The sequence below is a fragment of the Ochlerotatus camptorhynchus genome, unplaced genomic scaffold (genome assembly GCF_037179485.1).
Source record: "Ochlerotatus camptorhynchus isolate MF236.1 unplaced genomic scaffold, CSIRO-AGI_Acam_v1.1 ptg000114l, whole genome shotgun sequence".
Classification (NCBI taxonomy): domain Eukaryota; kingdom Metazoa; phylum Arthropoda; class Insecta; order Diptera; family Culicidae; genus Ochlerotatus; species Ochlerotatus camptorhynchus.
This window is the reverse complement of record NW_027040604.1, coordinates 3,175,955-3,195,076: the sequence shown is the minus strand read 5'-3', so window position 1 is coordinate 3,195,076 and position 19,122 is coordinate 3,175,955. Positions and strand designations below refer to the sequence as shown.

The 19,122-nt window shown below is 41.5% G+C and overlaps 1 protein-coding gene across 1 annotated transcript in view; it reads right to left on the bottom strand.

Moving 5' to 3' along the window:
• Positions 1-19,122, bottom strand: part of LOC135699763 (calcitonin gene-related peptide type 1 receptor-like) — a 199,363-nt gene that overhangs the window by 101,895 nt on the left and 78,346 nt on the right. The window contains exon 2 of the mRNA XM_065220083.1: positions 8,398-8,592. Coding sequence (XP_065076155.1) covers positions 8,398-8,592 — 195 coding nt within the window. The remainder of the gene's footprint in view (positions 1-8,397; positions 8,593-19,122) is intronic.

Sequence of the window (19,122 nt, the reverse complement as noted above, 5' to 3'; positions counted from 1 at the left end):
CCAATAACCCCTCATTTTATCTGTCAAACTTTCATAGCGAATCAAAACAAACATTGCGTAGTACTAGAATTTCTACTAGAATAGGGTACGTTAATCGTTTGCTTGGGACCAATAGGCTACTAAAGTGGTGAGCCAATTTAAAATCGTTAGTTTCGTATTGATTGTTGGTTATACCGTGTGTGATTGGAGGAGTTACCTTGGAGATGTTGATTGACTCTGGGGCAGATGCCAATTTAATTAGCGGAGAAATGTGGATGAAACTGAGAAATAATCAAGGTTTTTTCGTGATTGAAGGGGATCGAATTTTGCGTGCGTATGGACGTCAAGACTTGTCATTCTCGGATCATTTGTGGCGAACATTTCTGTTGAAGGACAGAGCGTTCGAGCGGAGTTCTTTGTTGTCGAGTGAGGACAATGGTGTCAGCTGGGCGGTAAGACTGTTTTGCCGACTGTTTTAAGACTGGGTGTGCTACAGGTCGGATTGCATACAAACAGAGTTGAGGTATGTCCATTCTCAAAGGTGAATGGCATAGAAGCACGTATTCAAATCAATCCCCAGCCAGTTCCGGTATACCAGCCGATGCGTCGGATTCCTGTACCGTTGGAAGAAGCAGTTGATATAAAGTTGAATGAGATGCTGAGACGTGATATCATCGAGATAAAGGCAGCATACCATAGTTTGATTGACTCTTAACATGACTTGTCGTTGTTCGTTTTTGTTTTCTCATTAAAGGGTGATACGGTCAAAATTTGGTCAAGGGAAAACGCGTGTAAATCGGTGAAATCGTTTATTTAAAAAATCAAATTAAATTTCTTTTTCAAGTTCAATTAGTATAAAATTCAGGAAAAATATTCAGTTAGGCTTCCGCTTTTCCAAATCCGAATTGCCGGGCCTTACGCTTTACCCCTGCCATCAGATTTTGTACAGCCACCTTGTCCACCTTCTTCGCCGCAGAAAGCCAGTTTGCCTTGAACTGCTGCTCGCCCTTAGAAGTTTTTTTGGTCTTCTTTAGGTTCCGCTTGACAATAGCCCAGTATTTCTCAATTGGGCGGAGCTCTGGCGTGTTGGGAGGGTTCTTGTCCTTGGGAACCACCTGCACGTTGTTGGCGGCGTACCACTCCATGGCCTTTTTACCGTAATGGCAAGATGCCAAATCCGGCCAAAACAGTACGGAACAACCGTGTTTCTTCAGGAAAGGCAGCAGACGTTTATTCAAACACTCTTTCACGTAAATTTCTTGGTTGACAGTCCCGGAAGCTATGAAAATGCTGCTTTTCAAGCCACAGGTACAGATGGCTTGCCAAACCAGATATTTCTTTGCGAACTTTGACAGTTTCATGTGCTTGAAAACATCTGCTACCTTTCCCCTTCCTTTTGCCGTATAAAACTCCTGTCCCGAAAGCTGCTTGTAGTCGGCTTTGACGTAGGTTTCGTCGTCCATTACCACGCAGTCAAACTTCGTCAGCATCGTCGTGTACAGCCTCCGGGATCGCGCTTTGGCCGTCGTATTTTGTTTATCATCGCGATTTGGAGTCACTACCTTCTTGTAAGTCGATAGTCCGGCTCGTTTTTTGGCTCGATGCACGGTTGTAGACGATACACCCAGCTTATTTGCGGCATCTCGGAGAGAGAGGTTAGGGTTTCGCTTGAAACTACCGGCAACTCTCTTTGTCGTCTCAGCGGCTTCCGGTTTTCGATTTCCCCCCGATCCAGACTTCCTGGCTGTCGACAAAAGTTCCCCAAACACTTTAATTACATTTGTAACGGTTGATTTGGCAACTTTTAGCGATTTTGCCAACTTTGCGTGCGAGTAGCTCGGATTTTCGCGATGCGCGAGCAAAATTTTGATACGCTGCTCTTCTTGCTTGGACGGCATTTTGACAACTGAAGAGTGAATTCCAAAATCAAAATAGGAGCAACATTCTACACACACACACCTTCAAAATGAGGGGTGTTCAGGTTTTTTAAATGCAAAATTGAAAGAAATACGTCAAGTTGATATTGACCAAATTTTGACCGTATCACCCTTTACAGGTTCTGTCTCGATTGAAAACTCGTGGTATTGAGCTGAACTGGGAGAAATGCCAATTGAGGGTTTCTGAGTTGGACTTTTTAGGACATAAAATTTCACAAGGTCCACTATGATTCCAATCATGCCCGCAAATACTAAGATCCAAGCAATAGTATCGTTTCGAGAACCAAAATGTGGACTTGCGAACTATCTGAATAAGTTTGTACCAATGTTGGCTACGATTGATGAACCACTTCGTAGGCTACTACACAAGGAGGTAAAATTTTAATGGACTGAAGAACAGTCGACGTCATTCAATGCTATTAAGGAGGCTATGAGTAGAATTGAGAATTTGGGTTTCTACTAAGCTGAGGACCGTACAGCTGTAATCGCGGATGCCAGTCCTTATGGGCTGGGTGCCATCCTTATTCAATTCGATAAAGTAAGCAGATATCGTGTTATAAGCTTCGCTTCAAAATCATTAACCGAAACTGAGCGCCGCTATTGCCAGACGAAGAAAGAAGCACTGGCGGTATTGTGTGGCGCAGAAGGCTTCCAGTACTGGGAAAAGCATTCGACATCTTCACGGACTGCAAAGCATTAAGTTTTCTTTTCAAAGAGCACGTTTAGATGTGGGTGTTACGCCTGCAGGCATTTGACTACAGGGTGGTATTTTTTATCTGGAAAAGACAATGTGGCTGATACATTGTCACGTCTGCCGAGACCATTTGATCCATCAGAAGAAATTTTTGTGGTTATGCATGGAGTCAATTCTAGATAGGGCTGGAATTAGGGAGTAACAGCTTTTGTAAACAATGACTTCTCTCGATGATTTCTACAAAATCAAGGCTCGCTTACGCAAATCCCGATGGTTATATTGGATTGCGTGAGCGTGTCTTGAATACCTAGAAATATTCGAGAGAAGTCATTGTTTACAAAAGCTGTTACGCCCTAATTCCAGCTCTATCTAGAATTATTCTGCAAGGCGTTCTTGTCCGGGGAGACCGAATCGTGGTTCCAGACTCTCTTAGAAACAAAGCGCTACTAACAGCCCACGAAGGCCATCCGGACATTACAATGATGAAGTACCAAGGTCTTACGTTTGGTGGCCAAAAATGGATGCACATGTGGTATGGAGGTATGTGAAATGAAGACGACTACCACCAGTGAAGTAATAAGGGAACTTTCGATTATGTTCAGTCGTTATGGAATTCCATTTACCTTAAAAGCAGGCAATGCACCGTAGCTTAGTGGACTGTGTCGAATTGAAGGAGTTCCATGAAGCGAAAGGGATTATTCGCTTGAACACAATTCCGTATTTGCCACAATCAAATGGGGAGGTAGAGCGCCAGAATCGCTCGATACTCAAATGTCTTCGTATAGCTCAAGAGCTTGGCCAAGACTGGAGAAATGAACTATACCGGTATCTGCTGACCTACCACTCTTCTAAACATCCGACGACAGGGAAATTATGTTTGGCCGGCGTATCAAAAGCAAACTACCTACCATCTCATCTTTTCAAAAAGATCCAGGAGTAAGAGAAAGAGATGCATTGGTTAAATAAAATGGAAAACAGTACGCAGATAAGAGGCGTGGTGCCAGATAAAATTCTATTAAGAAGGGTGATCAGGTTCTGGCCAAAAGGATGCGCAAATCCAACAAACTTGATACGGATTTTAGTAACGAAGAATTCGTCCTGTGACGAAGAATCAGATTGTTCTTCAGATCCATTAAGAGAAGTACATACGTTACCAGATCATCCTGATCAATCATCGTCTAGTTTATCCAAGCAAACCAGACAGATACCAATGAAGTATCGTGACTAAGTGCCACACTAGAATTTATAAATCCATTCGTAAATGTATAAGATCAATGTACAAGAGGGACGCTAATACATTTTAGATATCGTGGGAGGTTTCCATAACGTCTGACAAATACCACAGATCCCTTGATCGCTTCCAGCAGCTTTTCAAAATTCGCCTTGTTTTTGTCGTTTTCATCCCGAACCAACCGTCCTTCTCGATCTGCTTCAAGAAATCGATCATCTTCTTGCTGGTCAGGAAAAAGATGGACTTTTCCCAGAGCACCGTAATCGTATCGGTTAGCTCGTATTCCAGTAGTCAGGTCTGCAGCGAGGTGGATTTGCTGTAGAAGGTTTCCTCGTCTTCGCCGACCACCGTCAGAATGCAATCCACCTTCTGCCGGAAATCATCATGGGAAAACTGTGGTTCCTTCAAGGGGTAAGTCACTTAGCACATTGTGTTGAAATTAGATTCGGCACAGCTTGGTCACATCCATCGGCACACATTGGGCACAATCTCGTAGGCATTGGATTGTTGTAAATAAAATGGGAGCACTGATGAACAACTGTCATTGAAGTTGTTCACAACATTACGAGCTGTTTGACTGTATATTCAGGAACATCCTCTAATTGATTATATCAGAGGAACTCAGACCAGCAGTTCACTTACAGACCTTAATACGAAATGTAGGTTCTAGAGTGGGCTCAAGAGAAAGAGGCAGTTAACCAGACCCCATTAGTACCCTTAATTCAAATAATGCTGCAGCTCACACACAACAAACTACAGAACTTTATTCATCATCCTCTATAATAGTCGATCTCCAACTATGTAACCCACAGGTTCCAACTCTTTCCCGCCGCAAGGCTAGGTTTCTGATCTACCTTTGAGGGCATTATAAAACACTAAAACACAGGACTTTTACTATCCTATAGACATAAAACACCAAAATTTTGTACACCCGCCACTTCACGCTTCACCCTCAATCCGATTTATCCTTGGAATTTCAAACCAAAACATTCAAGGTGTCAGAAATTCCGGGTTGCACGGATGGGTATTTTACAAACAATCGCAGCTTGCTCTATGACCGGCACAATCGGCACACTGACAAAAAAGATGGCCCAAGATTGATGTGCGAAGTGACCTACCTCTTGGGTTCCTTCCAGTTGGCGTAAAGGCGCTTTATTCGTCGGTAGAACGATATTCGACATTTTCGGGACCGTTCAATTATCACATCCAACGGTTTCCGATGCAGGGACACTTCCGATTGTTTTCTGGCTTTTTTTTGTGTCCTGTTAGACTACTGAGACCGCTCCCGGTCCATCTCGTCAGCATTCCTCCTTGATTGTCGCTAGTCCGTTGTTATTCTTGCGATTGTAAACCAAAACATTCAAGCTGTCTGAAATACCGTTTTGCCAAATATGCCATAATATTCGTATTTTGCAAAAAACATCCAGCACAATCGGCACACTTGCGACACACTGAGAAATATGTTGACCAAAGATTGGTGTGCGGAGTGACCTGCTCATTGGTGGTTTCTGATAGATGTCGTTTCAAACAAAAGCAGTGACACCTGATGGAAAAATAAAGCAGAAGCTTGCCAAAATGGTTGATTTATAGGTTCAAGCTGATACAGTCAACTCTCCCTAACTGAATATTGAAGGGACCATCGAGTTTGAGAGAATATCGAACTATGGAGGTAAATTTAATAAACTTCTAAGGACAAAGTGGTCGAAGTAGCCTGGATCGAGTAGCAGGGAGAATATCGAGGTAAAGAATACCGTATGCGTGATAACACCATTGAGCAATGTCAAAATTAAAAATATTCTCAAAAAATTCGTTTTCGAGTTTTTTTTTATTTATTCAAAAGGGGGAGTCTCAGAGTCTTGAACTATGTTAATCATCGATCGAGTTTCCACTTGCTGCAATAAGGGCCTCCACACGCTTCCGGAATGCACGGCAGATTCTAATAATGTAGTCTGAGGCTTGCTGTACTCGGGTGGCGTTTAGAACAGGCCTTGGCCTTACTGACGCGCCATATTGAGTAATCCAGCGGATTAAGATCGGGGCTGGATGGCGGCCACATATCCTTCGCCCAGAACGGAAGATGTTCCTGCAACCACTTCTGAGTGCGGTTCGAGGTGTGGCACGAAGCCCCATCTTGTTGAAATACAACATTTGTCTTCGGACCGTACTGTTCTTTGATCCACGGAAGAACATACCTACTTACTTAAAATCCCGATGTAGACCTCCGTGTTAACCTTGTCGCCTTCTGAAATGAACACCGGTTCCATTTTTTTGCCATCCGAAGCCACCAATCCAAACACCATAACGCTAGCAGGATGCTTGGTCAGATACACGTTCTTGTGCTCGTCGGCCACGTCTTTTACCGGTAGAGAACTAATATACCCGTCGGTTCTGGAATTTGATACGGGATCGACGGTAAACATGCTCTCGTCGGTGAAGAGGATTACCGATTTTTTTCGCTTAATGAAGTTCAAGATTTTCTTGCATCGTTCGACTCGTAGCTCCCGGATGCGGTTGATAATCATGTGAGTTTTTTTTAGTGCCCTCGACTTCACCCCGCCATCTTCCTTTACGATCTTCACTGATCCCGTGTTCCTTTGCCATTTTCCTTATTGAACGCACTGGATTCACACGAATCTTCCTTTTGATAGCAGCGATAACCCTCGGAACCTGAGCTGACCTCGGACGACCTGTGGCCACCTTCGCGGATAGTTGTCCTTTCTTTTCTCGGTCTAAAACCCTTTTGACGTTTCACCGGGACACTTGAAATGTCTTTTTGCGACATTTGCGCTTGGGACAAATCACGAATACGCTGCCACTTCGTCATGGTGCAACTGTCAAACTTAGTAAATCATTTTCTTTTATACACAGCCTACTACGGTATGAGCTATAGGTTACGTGCATGCAAAGAAAACCAAGGCATTGTATGCACAGGTGAAACGGGAACCTTATTAGTACGATGGTGCAAACATTATCACGCATACGGTAAAGATAGCATTTTGCATGCAACATTAGTTTTGCTATAGGTTGCTGCAATATACTGTAAGTTACTGTTTGATAGTAATATAATGGTTTTTGCTGCTGTTCACACACGATGACATCTACTTAAGTGAAAATGAATACATGTAAATGGCAAATAAATAACGAGAAAGATAATTAGTATTGAATTACAAAAAATAGATGACAAAACAAATTTTAAATTCAAAATAATACTTGTCAATTCTTAAATTATATTTTCATACAAGTGTGCTGAAACTGTGTTATTCAAGTGATATTAAAAGCTACAGCTACCCATCATCACTCATGATCAACGCTCTCACAATTAAAGATTTTATCAAAGAACAATCCCGACGCTCGATAAATCCCATCAGATTGACTCTGGCACAATCCCGTTTAAGATATGTCAAATGGTAATATATATGTTGACCTTTTATTTATTTGTCGCAAGAAGCAATAGAAACCGATTGTACACAATTACCCATCAATTGCTCTCTGTTTGTTAAAGATGAATTCAATGGCACAAAATTAATGATGGTGTCAGTTGGCTTCTGAGCGAACCAATTATATTTTCTTGGAAATCCGATCATTAAACGTAAACGAACTCAAAAGTAATCCATCGTTGATCTGTTGCTGATGCCTCACTTTGTGACATTATGCGTAATTAACCATGCGTAATAATTTGTCAACTATTGTGATGTGAATCTGAATCAGGATCTCCCGTTAATTGGTCGCTAACTGGCGTCAACTCGGTTGGCAAGATAACCTTAATTTTTGATGACCATTTGAATTCCTTATCTATCAAAATGCAACACGTGTAAAATGCCAAGCTGTTGATGTGTGTGAACACAATCGTAAAGCATTGGCCAGGTTGTAGTGAAGCGTTCCACTGGAGTGAGAGGCAGATGCATTCAGCCTACACAATAATAGTCATTCATATTTGAACACATTCAAATCTCACATTCAATTGCCTGTTGTACTTCCCAAGACTCGAAAGCAATGTCTAATCCGTATACTCCAATAACTCCGGAGCAACACATTATGCAAATTAAGATGCCTTCACTTGCTGCCCTTAGTCTCTGCCTTAAGGTAGAATCCAACGCCAATTAAATTCATTTGAAGAGCTGTCATTCCTGGATGGGTCCAACAGTTATAATTACGCAATTCACGGAAGATTCTCAAATGTTTCACAATGTCAATGTATACAAACAGTCATCATCTGTTTACAAACTTAGTCCATGTACCGAATGCCATTCGATAATTGGGATGGTTTAAAGCTGTCAAACTGTGATCAAGGCTGGCTTGATCCATCATTGCTTCTTTATTGATGGGTTGTCACCGTTGTCACTTAATTAGCCAAACACCCAACTGACTGTAATAACAATGGCTTATTTTCTTTGGAAGCAATAAGCCTTCTCAGAACTGCCACTGATTGGGAAATAATGCCTGCCAATGGAATGACATTTGCAATACTTGTAGGTGTAAATGGAAGGGAAATAATCGGATTTCCGTCACATAAATTATCTTGATGGGATGTAAATTTCGAAAAAAAAAGAGCCTACCTTGCTCAACAGGAAACTTCTCGCCGCTGCCGCTGCTGTTGACGACGTTTCTCATACACGTGTTGTACAGATGTCGTAGTAGCGTTTCCGGGTCGGAATATTTCAGCCGGTCATACTGCGCGCTATCTTGGGAGGCTACGACGACGGCGGGGTGCTCGTCCATCGCCATGGGAGACGGATTCCTGCCTTGGTTCTCTGAAATTGGATCAACAATAAGAGGGCGAATAAGTGGAATGGATTTTTAAAACCTTGAATCTTGACTGGAAATTTGACCTCTTTCAATATGTTAAAATGATAAACTTGCAAGAGCAATTTCTTCGCTTCTTCGCCAGATTGCTCGATAATTCAGATGCTGCTCGGAATGCTTCAGAAGAAAAGCTATTATCGTGGATAATAAATACGATCCGAATAGAAGGCAAAGTTTTGCCGCACATGTTGCACGCGGTTATGAGAAAACCGGTAAGCATCATAAATATAATTCTTTACACTATCTGAATGCGAGAGTACGAAGAAAACGAACCTTTGTCATAATAAATTTATTATGCGAAGTGATGCTAACACGGTCCGGTTGCGTTTTTACCGTAGAAATTTGATTTCGAATGGTATACACACAACTGTTCCTAATTATATCAAGAATCCATCGAGTAAATCTCTTTAAGGGCACGATTGACGGAACCTTTTTCCATAAAACTTGCTTTACATTTTAACGGGCCCAAATCCTGCGATCAACTTATTGTACAAAGTTAAAAATGAATTTACATGTTTGCTGCAGAGATTCAAGCATCGCAGTTAATCGCATCAGATCCATATGACTTCTACATGGCGAGATTAGTATCAGTGAAAACGCGAAGTGGTTTCCTTGTTCTTAAGAGTGTAAATTTTTTAGAAATTTTAAATGTGATCGAGTAGGCTAGATTTTCATCGAGCAAGAGTCTACTGAATTTCATCAATGCTTGCTTCGTTTACATCTCACACCGTTTGTCACACATAGGGTTTTTGATCTAATTTCCGTCCTATTAAGCACAACCCGCGCTTTACCTCTCTTTTCTTAACGTGTTTAAACAAAAAATGTAATATTGCTGTCAAAGATGGCTTCTAAATTTATTCGCCTTTTTATACGCCCCATTGGATTTGATAAAGAGTCACAAATTGTTGAGATATTGTTTAAAATCTAATACTGCTTTTTGATTCTAAATTCGTCCTACGAGTTTCATTTATGTCCAAACGTATTGAAACGCTATTGGATTTTCTTCGTCCTACGGATAAACGTAGGAAAAGGGGATTCGCTAGAAGCACTTCTTTTGTTTTGAGAGCAATGAGCGTAAATATTGATACAATGCACTCTAATAGGATTTATGTTGTAGCTAATGAATTAACGCATCGGAACAAACCTATTATTTGCCAGTGGTGGCGGCGGGGGACATCCCTTACCATCCCTCTCCAAAGGGGGAGTTTGGTAAAGAGAGATGAGAAAACCAATTTGTACTTTCCTTAAAAGTTGTCCTAGCTCGCTATTCTACTATCTATATGCAATTTTCACACTGCCGTACTCTAACGGAACTATCAACTCTATACTTTCATCTACTCCATCTATCGTATAAAAATTACCACTACAGTCTGTTATTTGAAATTAGCATCTTCAACTATGTAAATCATTCCACTGCGTCCTAGCAAGAAGTACGGTCGACTTAGGAGTCCGCATCGTGCTCTCTTGCCGTGCGGATCTATTTGCTTTTTGCTGAAGGAAGTGTTACTACTACCTAAAGCTACAACAAATTTAAACAGCACTTTTCAGTGCTCAACCTGTAAAAATTTTCTACCTTGTTCAACTCTTATTCCTCTTCGATCCTTGTTTGGACCCTACCCGAGGTAATCCTTCTTGGATATCGATTTGGAAAATTCCTCTTCGATCCTTCAGATTCTTATAGTAATCTGCTTGGAAGTCGATTTGGATAAAAATTTACTGCCGCTATGGCGCCAAAACGCAAAAGAAAGGGGCAAACTCTTGACCCCCCTTCTGATGAAATTAATTTGAGTAATCAATTTGATTTGCTCACGGATGATGAGAATGATCCATCATCCAAGAAAAATTCTAGTAAACTTTCCCGGCTTAATGCCAAGAAGGAAAAGATTCCCCCTATTGTGATAACCACTACCGATTTCCATGCTCTTCGCATGGAACTTTTGAATTTCGTGAAAGTTAAGTTTTCACTACAAATTGGACGTCGGGGTGAATGCCGTGTATTGGCTGAAACCTTGGACGGATTTAAATGTCTTCTCAAGTATCTTACTGAGAAGAAGCACAAATTTTTTACTTACGACACCAAAACTGAACGTGTGTTCAAGGTTGTCATGAAAGGACTGCCCAGTGGTGAATCCCTGGATCAGATCAAAGATGAACTGGCAAAATTACTTGGAGTTGTGCCACTCCAAGTAATCAAAATGAAAATGAAATCCCGTCCTGGCGATTCGCGCAACGGGATTTCTAATGATTTTTATTTAGTTCACTTCAAGTCTAGTGAACTAAACAACCTTAAGGCCTTAGAAAAAGCTAGCCTTATGCTCCATGTCCGAGTGAAGTGGGAACACTTCAGGAAGACTGGAGGAAATTTCCAAAACCTCACCCAGTGCCGTAAGTGCCAGGGATGGGGTCACGGAACTAAAAATTGCTACATGCCAGCTAAATGCATGAATTGTGGTGATTCCTCTCACGCAAAGGACGACTGTCCTGTGAAGGAAGATCCTAAGAAATTTAAATGTTCAAATTGTGGTGAAAACCACAAATCCAATTTTTGGGAATGTAAGACTCGCAAAGCGATCCTACAATCTCGTTCTAACCGTCAGGTAGGAAACGCTCCACGTTTCCGACCAGGTACAAATTCCTCTGCTGTTAACAACGGTCAGCGAGGAACAAATTCTACATTCGTACCCGTAGGTACAAATATCTCCCCTGCTTCAAATGTTTCATCTGTACCTATTCCCCTCGCTGCTAACAATGTTCAGCGAGTTAATGGAGCTACCTATGCTGCTATTGCAGCGGGTAGAAATCAATATACTAACCAACGTTCTAACGGAAATTTTGACAATTTTGACTTAGGAAGCATTACTGCCCCCAAAATGGAATTTTTACAGAATTCATTAATTGACATGATTTCTGATATGCTTAAATCTAACTCCATGTTTGATGCTATTCAAACTGGAGTAAAATTTGCAAATAATATTGTCATGACTTTAAAATTCAGTAATGGATTTTAAAGCATTAAATATTGTAAATTGGAATGCTCGATCTCTTAAAGATAATGAAGACGAGCTATTTAACTTTTTAAGAGTTCATAACGTGCATATTGCCGTTATAACTGAAACGTTCCTTAAACCTGCCCATAAGGTTAAGAAGGACGCAAATTACTTGATTTATAGGAATGATCGTCTTGATGGACCCTGTGGTGGCGTTGCCATCATTATTCATAGACGAATCAAACATAAAATTCTTTCTTCATTTGAAACCAAAGTTTTTGAAACTTTGGGAGTTTCTGTTGAAACAAAATTTGGACAACTTACGTTTATAGCTGCCTATTTGCCATTCCAATGCGTAGGCCAGCAAAAGAATTTTCTCAAGGGTGACCTCCAGAAACTTACCCGTCATAGGTCTAAATTCTTCATTATTGGTGATTTTAATACAAAACACCGCTCATGGAATAATGCTCAAAGCAATTCCAATGGTAATATTCTGTTTGATGATTGTTCTGCAGGTTATTACACTATTCAATATCCAAACAGCCCAACATGCTTTTCTTCTGCAAGAAATCCCTCCACTATTGATTTGGTCTTAACTGATTCATGTCAACTTTGTAGCCAATTGGTTACCCATGCTGACTTCGGTTCTGATCACCTTCCAGTAACTTTTGAAATATCCCAAGAAATAATTTGTAATCCCAACAGCTCTACTTTCAATTACCATAGAGCTGATTGGGAGCAGTATCGAACATTTATGGAATATAACTTCGATCCAAACATTCCTTTGCAAACCAAAGATGAAATTAATTATGCTCTTGAATCTCTGACTACTTCTATAGTTGAAGCAAGAGCTGCCTCAGTACCAAAATGCGAGGTTAAATTCGATTCAATTATAATAGACGATGATCTTCAGCTCTTGATCCGTCTTAAAAATGTCCGTAGGAGACAATATCAAAGAACACGCGATCCTGCCATGAAAGTTATCTGGCGGGATTTGCAAAAACAAATTAAAAAGCGATTCTCTGCCCTGAGGAACAAAACTTTTGAAAATAATATTTCTAAATTAGACCCGAGTTCCAAACCCTTTTGGAAACTCACAAAAATTTTGAAAAAACCTCAAAAGCCTATTCCAGCGCTTAAAGAAGGTGGTAAAATTTTGATCACAAATTTGGAAAAAGCTCAGAAACTTGCTAAGCAATTCGAGAGTTCCCATAATTTCAGTTTGGGTCTTACTAGTCCTATTGAGAATCAGGTTGCTCGGGATTTTCGGAATATTTTCTCTCGGGAAAATATTTTTGATGATTCCTGGGGGACTGATTTGGACGAAGTAAGGTCTATAACTAAAAAATTTCAAAATATGAAAGCTCCAGGTGATGATGGAATTTTCTATATCCTCATCAAAAAACTCCCAGAGAGTACCTTGTCTTTCCTGGTAAAATTATTTAACAGATGTTTCCATTTGGCATACTTTCCTGATAAATGGAAAAATGCAAAAGTTGTTCCAATTTTGAAGCCGGATAAAAATCCAGCTGAAGCTTCTAGCTACCGCCCAATAAGTTTGCTTTCTTCAATAAGTAAACTTTTTGAAAAGATAATTTTGAATAGAATGATGCTTCACATCAATACGAACTCAATTTTTGCAGATGAGCAATTTGGATTTCGCCATGGGCATTCAACTACTCATCAACTCTTAAGAGTTAACAATTTAATTCGTTCAAACAAAGCTGAAGGCCACTCAACTGGAGTTGCTCTTCTAGACATAGAAAAAGCATTCGACAGTGTTTGGCATGAAGGTTTGATTGCTAAATTGAAAAAGTTTAATTTTCCACTTTATATTATGAAATTAGTTCAAAATTATTTAACTGACAGAACTCTTCAAGTAAATTATCAAAATTCCAAATCTAATCGACTACCTGTTAGGGCAGGAGTTCCTCAGGGTAGCATTCTTGGGCCTATATTGTATAACATTTTCACTTCGGACCTCCCTGATTTGCCTCAGGGTTGCCACAAATCTTTGTTCGCTGATGACACAGGCATTTCAGCTAAAGGAAGAAGTCTTCGTGTTATTTGCAGCAGACTGCAGAAAAGTTTAGATATTTTCTCTTCTTATTTACAAAAATGGAAGATTTCTCCCAACGCTTCCAAAACTCAACTTATAATATTTCCACATAAGCCTAGAGCTTCGTTTTTGAAACCTAGTAGTAGTCACATAGTCACTATGAACGGAGTTCCAATTTCCTGGTCAAACCAAGTGAAATATCTTGGATTAATACTTGACCAAAAATTAACTTTTAAAGATCACATTGAGGGCATTCAAGCTAAATGTAACAAATATATAAAATGTTTGTATCCTCTTATAAACAGGAAATCCAAACTTTGCCTAACGAATAAACTTCTAATATTTAAACAAGTTTTTAGACCAGCCATGCTTTACGCTGTGCCAATATGGTCTTGTTGTTGCACTACCAGGAAAAAAGCACTTCAAAGGATTCAGAACAAAATTCTGAAAATGATTTTGAAGTTGCCTCCCTGGTACAGTACAACCGAAGTACATAGAATTTCGAATGTTGAGACTTTAGCACAAATGTCCAACAAAATAATTAATAATTTCAGGCAAAAATCGTTGCAATCCTCAATTGCAACGATTAATTCCCTTTATACTTAGATAAGATTTAGTTTTAGTTTTTAGTTTTAAGATATCAATTGTTATACTGACATGCAGGTTAAAAAACCTGTTTAAAATACTGTATTGCCAAGACATGAACAATGTAAAAACACTTAGATATATATCATAACAATTAAGGCTGGTACGTTACTGCAGTAACTGGAGCACCTAGGTTAAAATGAAATGTAATTTATTTTGAATTTGGAACAAATAAAGAGTTAAAAAAAAAAAAAAAAAAAAACGGTCGACTTAGTTCGCGCTCCGCTATTTTGGAAGTTTTCTCGCTATTCGCTTGATTTAAATTGTCAGTTTTTTCTCGCTTAGAGTTCCCAGCTAAATAATTAACTAAAAGTGAGTTTTTTTTTCTGAGAAGAAAGTGTGTTTTCGGCATCATCGGAAGGAAAATTGTTTTTACGATTGCCAATTCGCCAACCATTTTGCGCACCATCGGTGCGTGGTAACGCATACCTGCACACGGATCATCGTCATCGAGTGTCAGCATCTGCCTCCGCATTTACACCGCTCATCTATCATCGTGTGTTCAGCTGAGTGCCGACCCTCACATAAGCACACACCAACGAAGACCGCCCGCACACGCTGATCGAAGATCATCCACGCTGCGCGTCGCTCCGCTGCTGCCGTTTAAACGCTCGGTGGTAGTAGTATAGGATTATCAGATAAGTTTTTGTTCTTGTTTCTCTCTTTCGCCCACAGTTAAATTTTAAGTTTGTGTTCTGTGTTTGTAGTTTTTTTTTTTGTGTATTGTGTCCGAGTGATTATCGTTTCAGTGGTAGAGCGTTTTTCGCTCCCACTAGTACGGCAAAATGGACATTTTGTCGCAAGACGAAATGGACGTTTTGTCGGAAGATGACACCACTTTGCCACGCGATGGCAAGAAGGGTCGAAAACGTACGTCATCTCAGAAGAAAGATGATGTCATCCCTGGTTCATCGTCTCAGTCTGGCAAAGGACAGGCTCAGATAAACCCCCGATCGCGAGCCTATCCAGATGACTCGACTGGCCCATGGGTTGTCTACTTTCAGCCCAGAAACAAACCTTTGAATATAATGCAAATTACTAATGATCTGACGAAGCGATACTCGGCCGTGACTGAAATCACGAAGGTTAGGCACAATAAACTTCGTGTCTCCGTCTCTAACCTGAAGCAGGCTAACGAGATTGCTGCCTCCCAGCTCTTCACGCTCGAGTACAGAGTTTACATCCCAGCTCGTGATGTGGAGATCGAAGGTGTGGTCACCGAAGCGAGTCTGACCCCCGAGATCTTGGAGAAGCAGGCGGTTGGCCGTTTCAAGAACCGTTTGCTTCCTCCGGTGAAGATACTGGATGTCCAAAAACTGGGCTCAGTATCTGTCAGCGAGGGTAAAAAGAGTTTTACCCCCACAGACTCGTTCCGTGTGACCTTTTCTGGTTCAGCCCTTCCTCACTACATCGAGCTGGGAAAACTTCGACTACCTGTGCGTTTGTTCGTTCCCCGGGTCATGAACTGCCAAAACTGTAAGCAGTTGGGACATACGGCCTCCCACTGTGGCAGCAAGGCACGCTGTTCCAAATGCGGAGAGAAGCATGGGGATGACACCTGTGCAGCTACCGCACCAAAATGCGTGTACTGTAAGGGAACTCCTCATGGTATCTCGTCATGCCCGGTGTACAAACAACGCGGGGAGAAATTACAACGCTCACTTAAGGAACGTTCCCGGCAGTCTTTTGCAGAAATGCTTAAGACGGCCACGCCATCGACCAACGACAAAAATCCCTTTTCTCTTTTGTCAGATGACGAGACTGACTCTGACTTGGCTGAGGAGGGAACTTCTTTCTGTTTTTCAGCACGGAAACGAAAACGCATCCGTTCGCGGAAAGTTGAGAATGAAGAACCCCAAATCAGCTTGCCCAAATCAAGGAGTGGTGGAAAAAAGGAAGTTTCTACTCCTCCTGGATTCAGAAGAACTGACTATACCCAGGATTTTCCATCTCTCCCGGGGACATCCAAAACCCCTGATGTCCCATTTTTAAGAACAGAAGCCCCTTCTTCATCTGGGTTGTTCTCATTTGATAAAATTGTGGACGATATTCTCAAGTACCTGAATATTTCTGATCCTCTCAAAAGCATTGTTCTGGCAATGCTTCCTACTGTGAAGACCCTCTTGAAGCAATTGACATTGAAGTGGCCCCTCATTGCAGCAATCATTTCCTTCGATGGATAATTTTCCAAACGAGGTCGGGGATTTGATCACTATTCTACAGTGGAATTGTCGAAGTCTTATTCCTAAATTAGACTCTTTTAAGTTTTTAGTTCACAATAATGATTGTGATGCATTTGTTCTTTGTGAAACTTGGCTCTCTTCAGATATAGATCTTCCTTTTTATGATTTTAACATTATTCGACTGGATCGTGAGGATTCGCGTGGAGGAGGGGTACTTTTGGGGATCAAAAAGTGCCATTCTTTCTATAGAGTGAATCTTCCACAATTTACAGGTATTGAAGTTGTCGCATGTCAGGCTATTATTAAACGTAAGAGCCTTTGTATTGCTTCTGTTTATATTCCTCCTAGAGCCGTTGTTAATCGAAAACAACTTTCAGATATATGTTCAGTACTTCCTGCTCCACGGTTGATTATGGGAGATTTTAATTCCCACGGTACAGGCTGGGGGGAACTGTATGATGACAACCGTTCTACTTTTATATATGACCTCTGTGATAACTTCAATATGACAATTCTTAACAATGGAGAAGTAACACGTTTGGCTGGACCATCCTCGAATGGAAGTAAATTAGACCTCACACTTTGCTCTAACTCATTATCGTTGGATTGCACGTGGAATGTGATCCAGGATCCCCACGGTAGTGATCACTTGCCGATCAAAATTTCGATTGCCAGTGGGTTCAATCCGTCGGAATCCGTTAACGTCGCGTACGACCTCACCCGTAATATCGATTGGACAACGTTCAAGACCGCGATAGAGGAAGCCGTGTCGTCGGTAGAAGGGCTTCCACCGTTGGAGGAATATAACTTCCTCTCCAATCTGATCTTGGACAGCGCGCTTCGAGCTCAAACTCGGCCGGTTCCAGGAACGTCTTTGCGTAGGAAACCTCCTTCCCCTTGGTGGGACCACCAATGCACTGAGGTTTATCGTAAAAAGTCCGACGCGTTTAAGCTTTTCCGGAAACGTGGAACACCCGTGTATTTCGAAGCGTACTCGGCTCTTGAACGCGAACTCAAGAGCCTCATCAAAGCCAAGAAACGCGGATACTGGCGGCAATTCGTGGACGGATTATCGCGCGAAACGTCGATGAATACGCTTTGGAACGCGGCGCGAAGGATGCGTAACCGGTCTTCGAACAACGAGAGCGAGGAGTACTCAGATCGTTGGATTCTCAAGTTCGCGCGAAAAGTATGTCCTGATTCCGTGCCGGCACAGATGATTCCTCGCGAAACGACGAATTCTGTAGACGAGATCAGCCAGCCTTTTTCAATGCTGGAACTCTCACTCGCGCTCCTTTCGTGTGGCAATTCGGCTCCGGGGGCTGATAGAATCAAGTTCAACTTGTTGAAGAACCTCCCAGACGTCGCTAAGAGGCGCATGTTGAACTTGTTTTGTCAGTTCCTGGAGCTCAATATTGTTCCGGATGATTGGAGGCAAGTGAGAGTTATAGCCATTAAAAAGCCTGGAAAACTCGCTTCAGATCATAACTCGTATCGTCCCATCGCGATGTTATCGTGCATTCGAAAATTGTTGGAGAAAATGATCCTTTTTCGCTTGGACAAATGGGTTGAGACGAACCACCTACTCTCAGATACTCAATTTGGATTCCGTAGGGGCAAGGGAACGAACGACTGTCTCGCGTTGCTTTCCACAGAAATTCAGTTGGCGTTTGCTAAAAAAGAGCAAATGGCTTCTGTATTCTTGGATATCAAGGGGGCTTTTGATTCAGTATCCGTTGAAGTCCTTTCAGACAAACTCCACGCTTGTGGCCTTTCTCCATTAATAAATAACTTTTTGTACAATTTGCTGTCAGAGAAACATATGAGCTTTTCTCATGGAAACTCTACAGCTTCTCGATTTAGTTACATGGGTCTCCCCCAGGGCTCATGTTTAAGCCCCCTTTTGTATAATTTCTACGTCAGAGAAATTGACAATTGTCTAAGTGACAACTGCACGTTGAGACAACTTGCAGATGACGGCGTAGTGTCTATGACAGGGCCCAAAGGGGTCGACCTGCAAGGACCCTTACAGGATACCTTAGACAATTTGTCTACTTGGGCTATTCAGCTAGGTATCGAATTCTCCACGGAGAAAACTGAGTTGGTCGTTTTTTTCTAGGAAGCATAGCCCAGCACAACCAAAGCTTCAACTTTTGGGTAAACCGATCACTCATTCTATGTCCTTCAAATATCTTGGGGTCTGGTTCGATTCAAAATGCACCTGGAGATCCCACATTGAGTATCTGAGACGAAAATGCCAACAAAGGATCAATTTTCTCCGAACAATTACCGGAACGTGGTGGGGAGCTCATCCGCAAGATCTTCTAACGTTGTACCGGACAACGATTTTATCGGTTTTAGAGTACGGTAGTTTTTGCTTCCAGTCGGCGGCTAAAACTCACATCATCAAACTGGAACGTATCCAGTATCGTTGTCTTCGTATCGCGTTAGGATGCATGCACTCGACTCATACGATGAGTCTAGAAGTGTTGGCGGGCATGTTGCCACTATCGGATCGGTTCTCGGAATTGTCCCTCAGGCTCCTCACCCGTTGCGAAGTTATGAACCCACTGGTAATCGAAAACTTTGAAAAGCTTCTTGAGC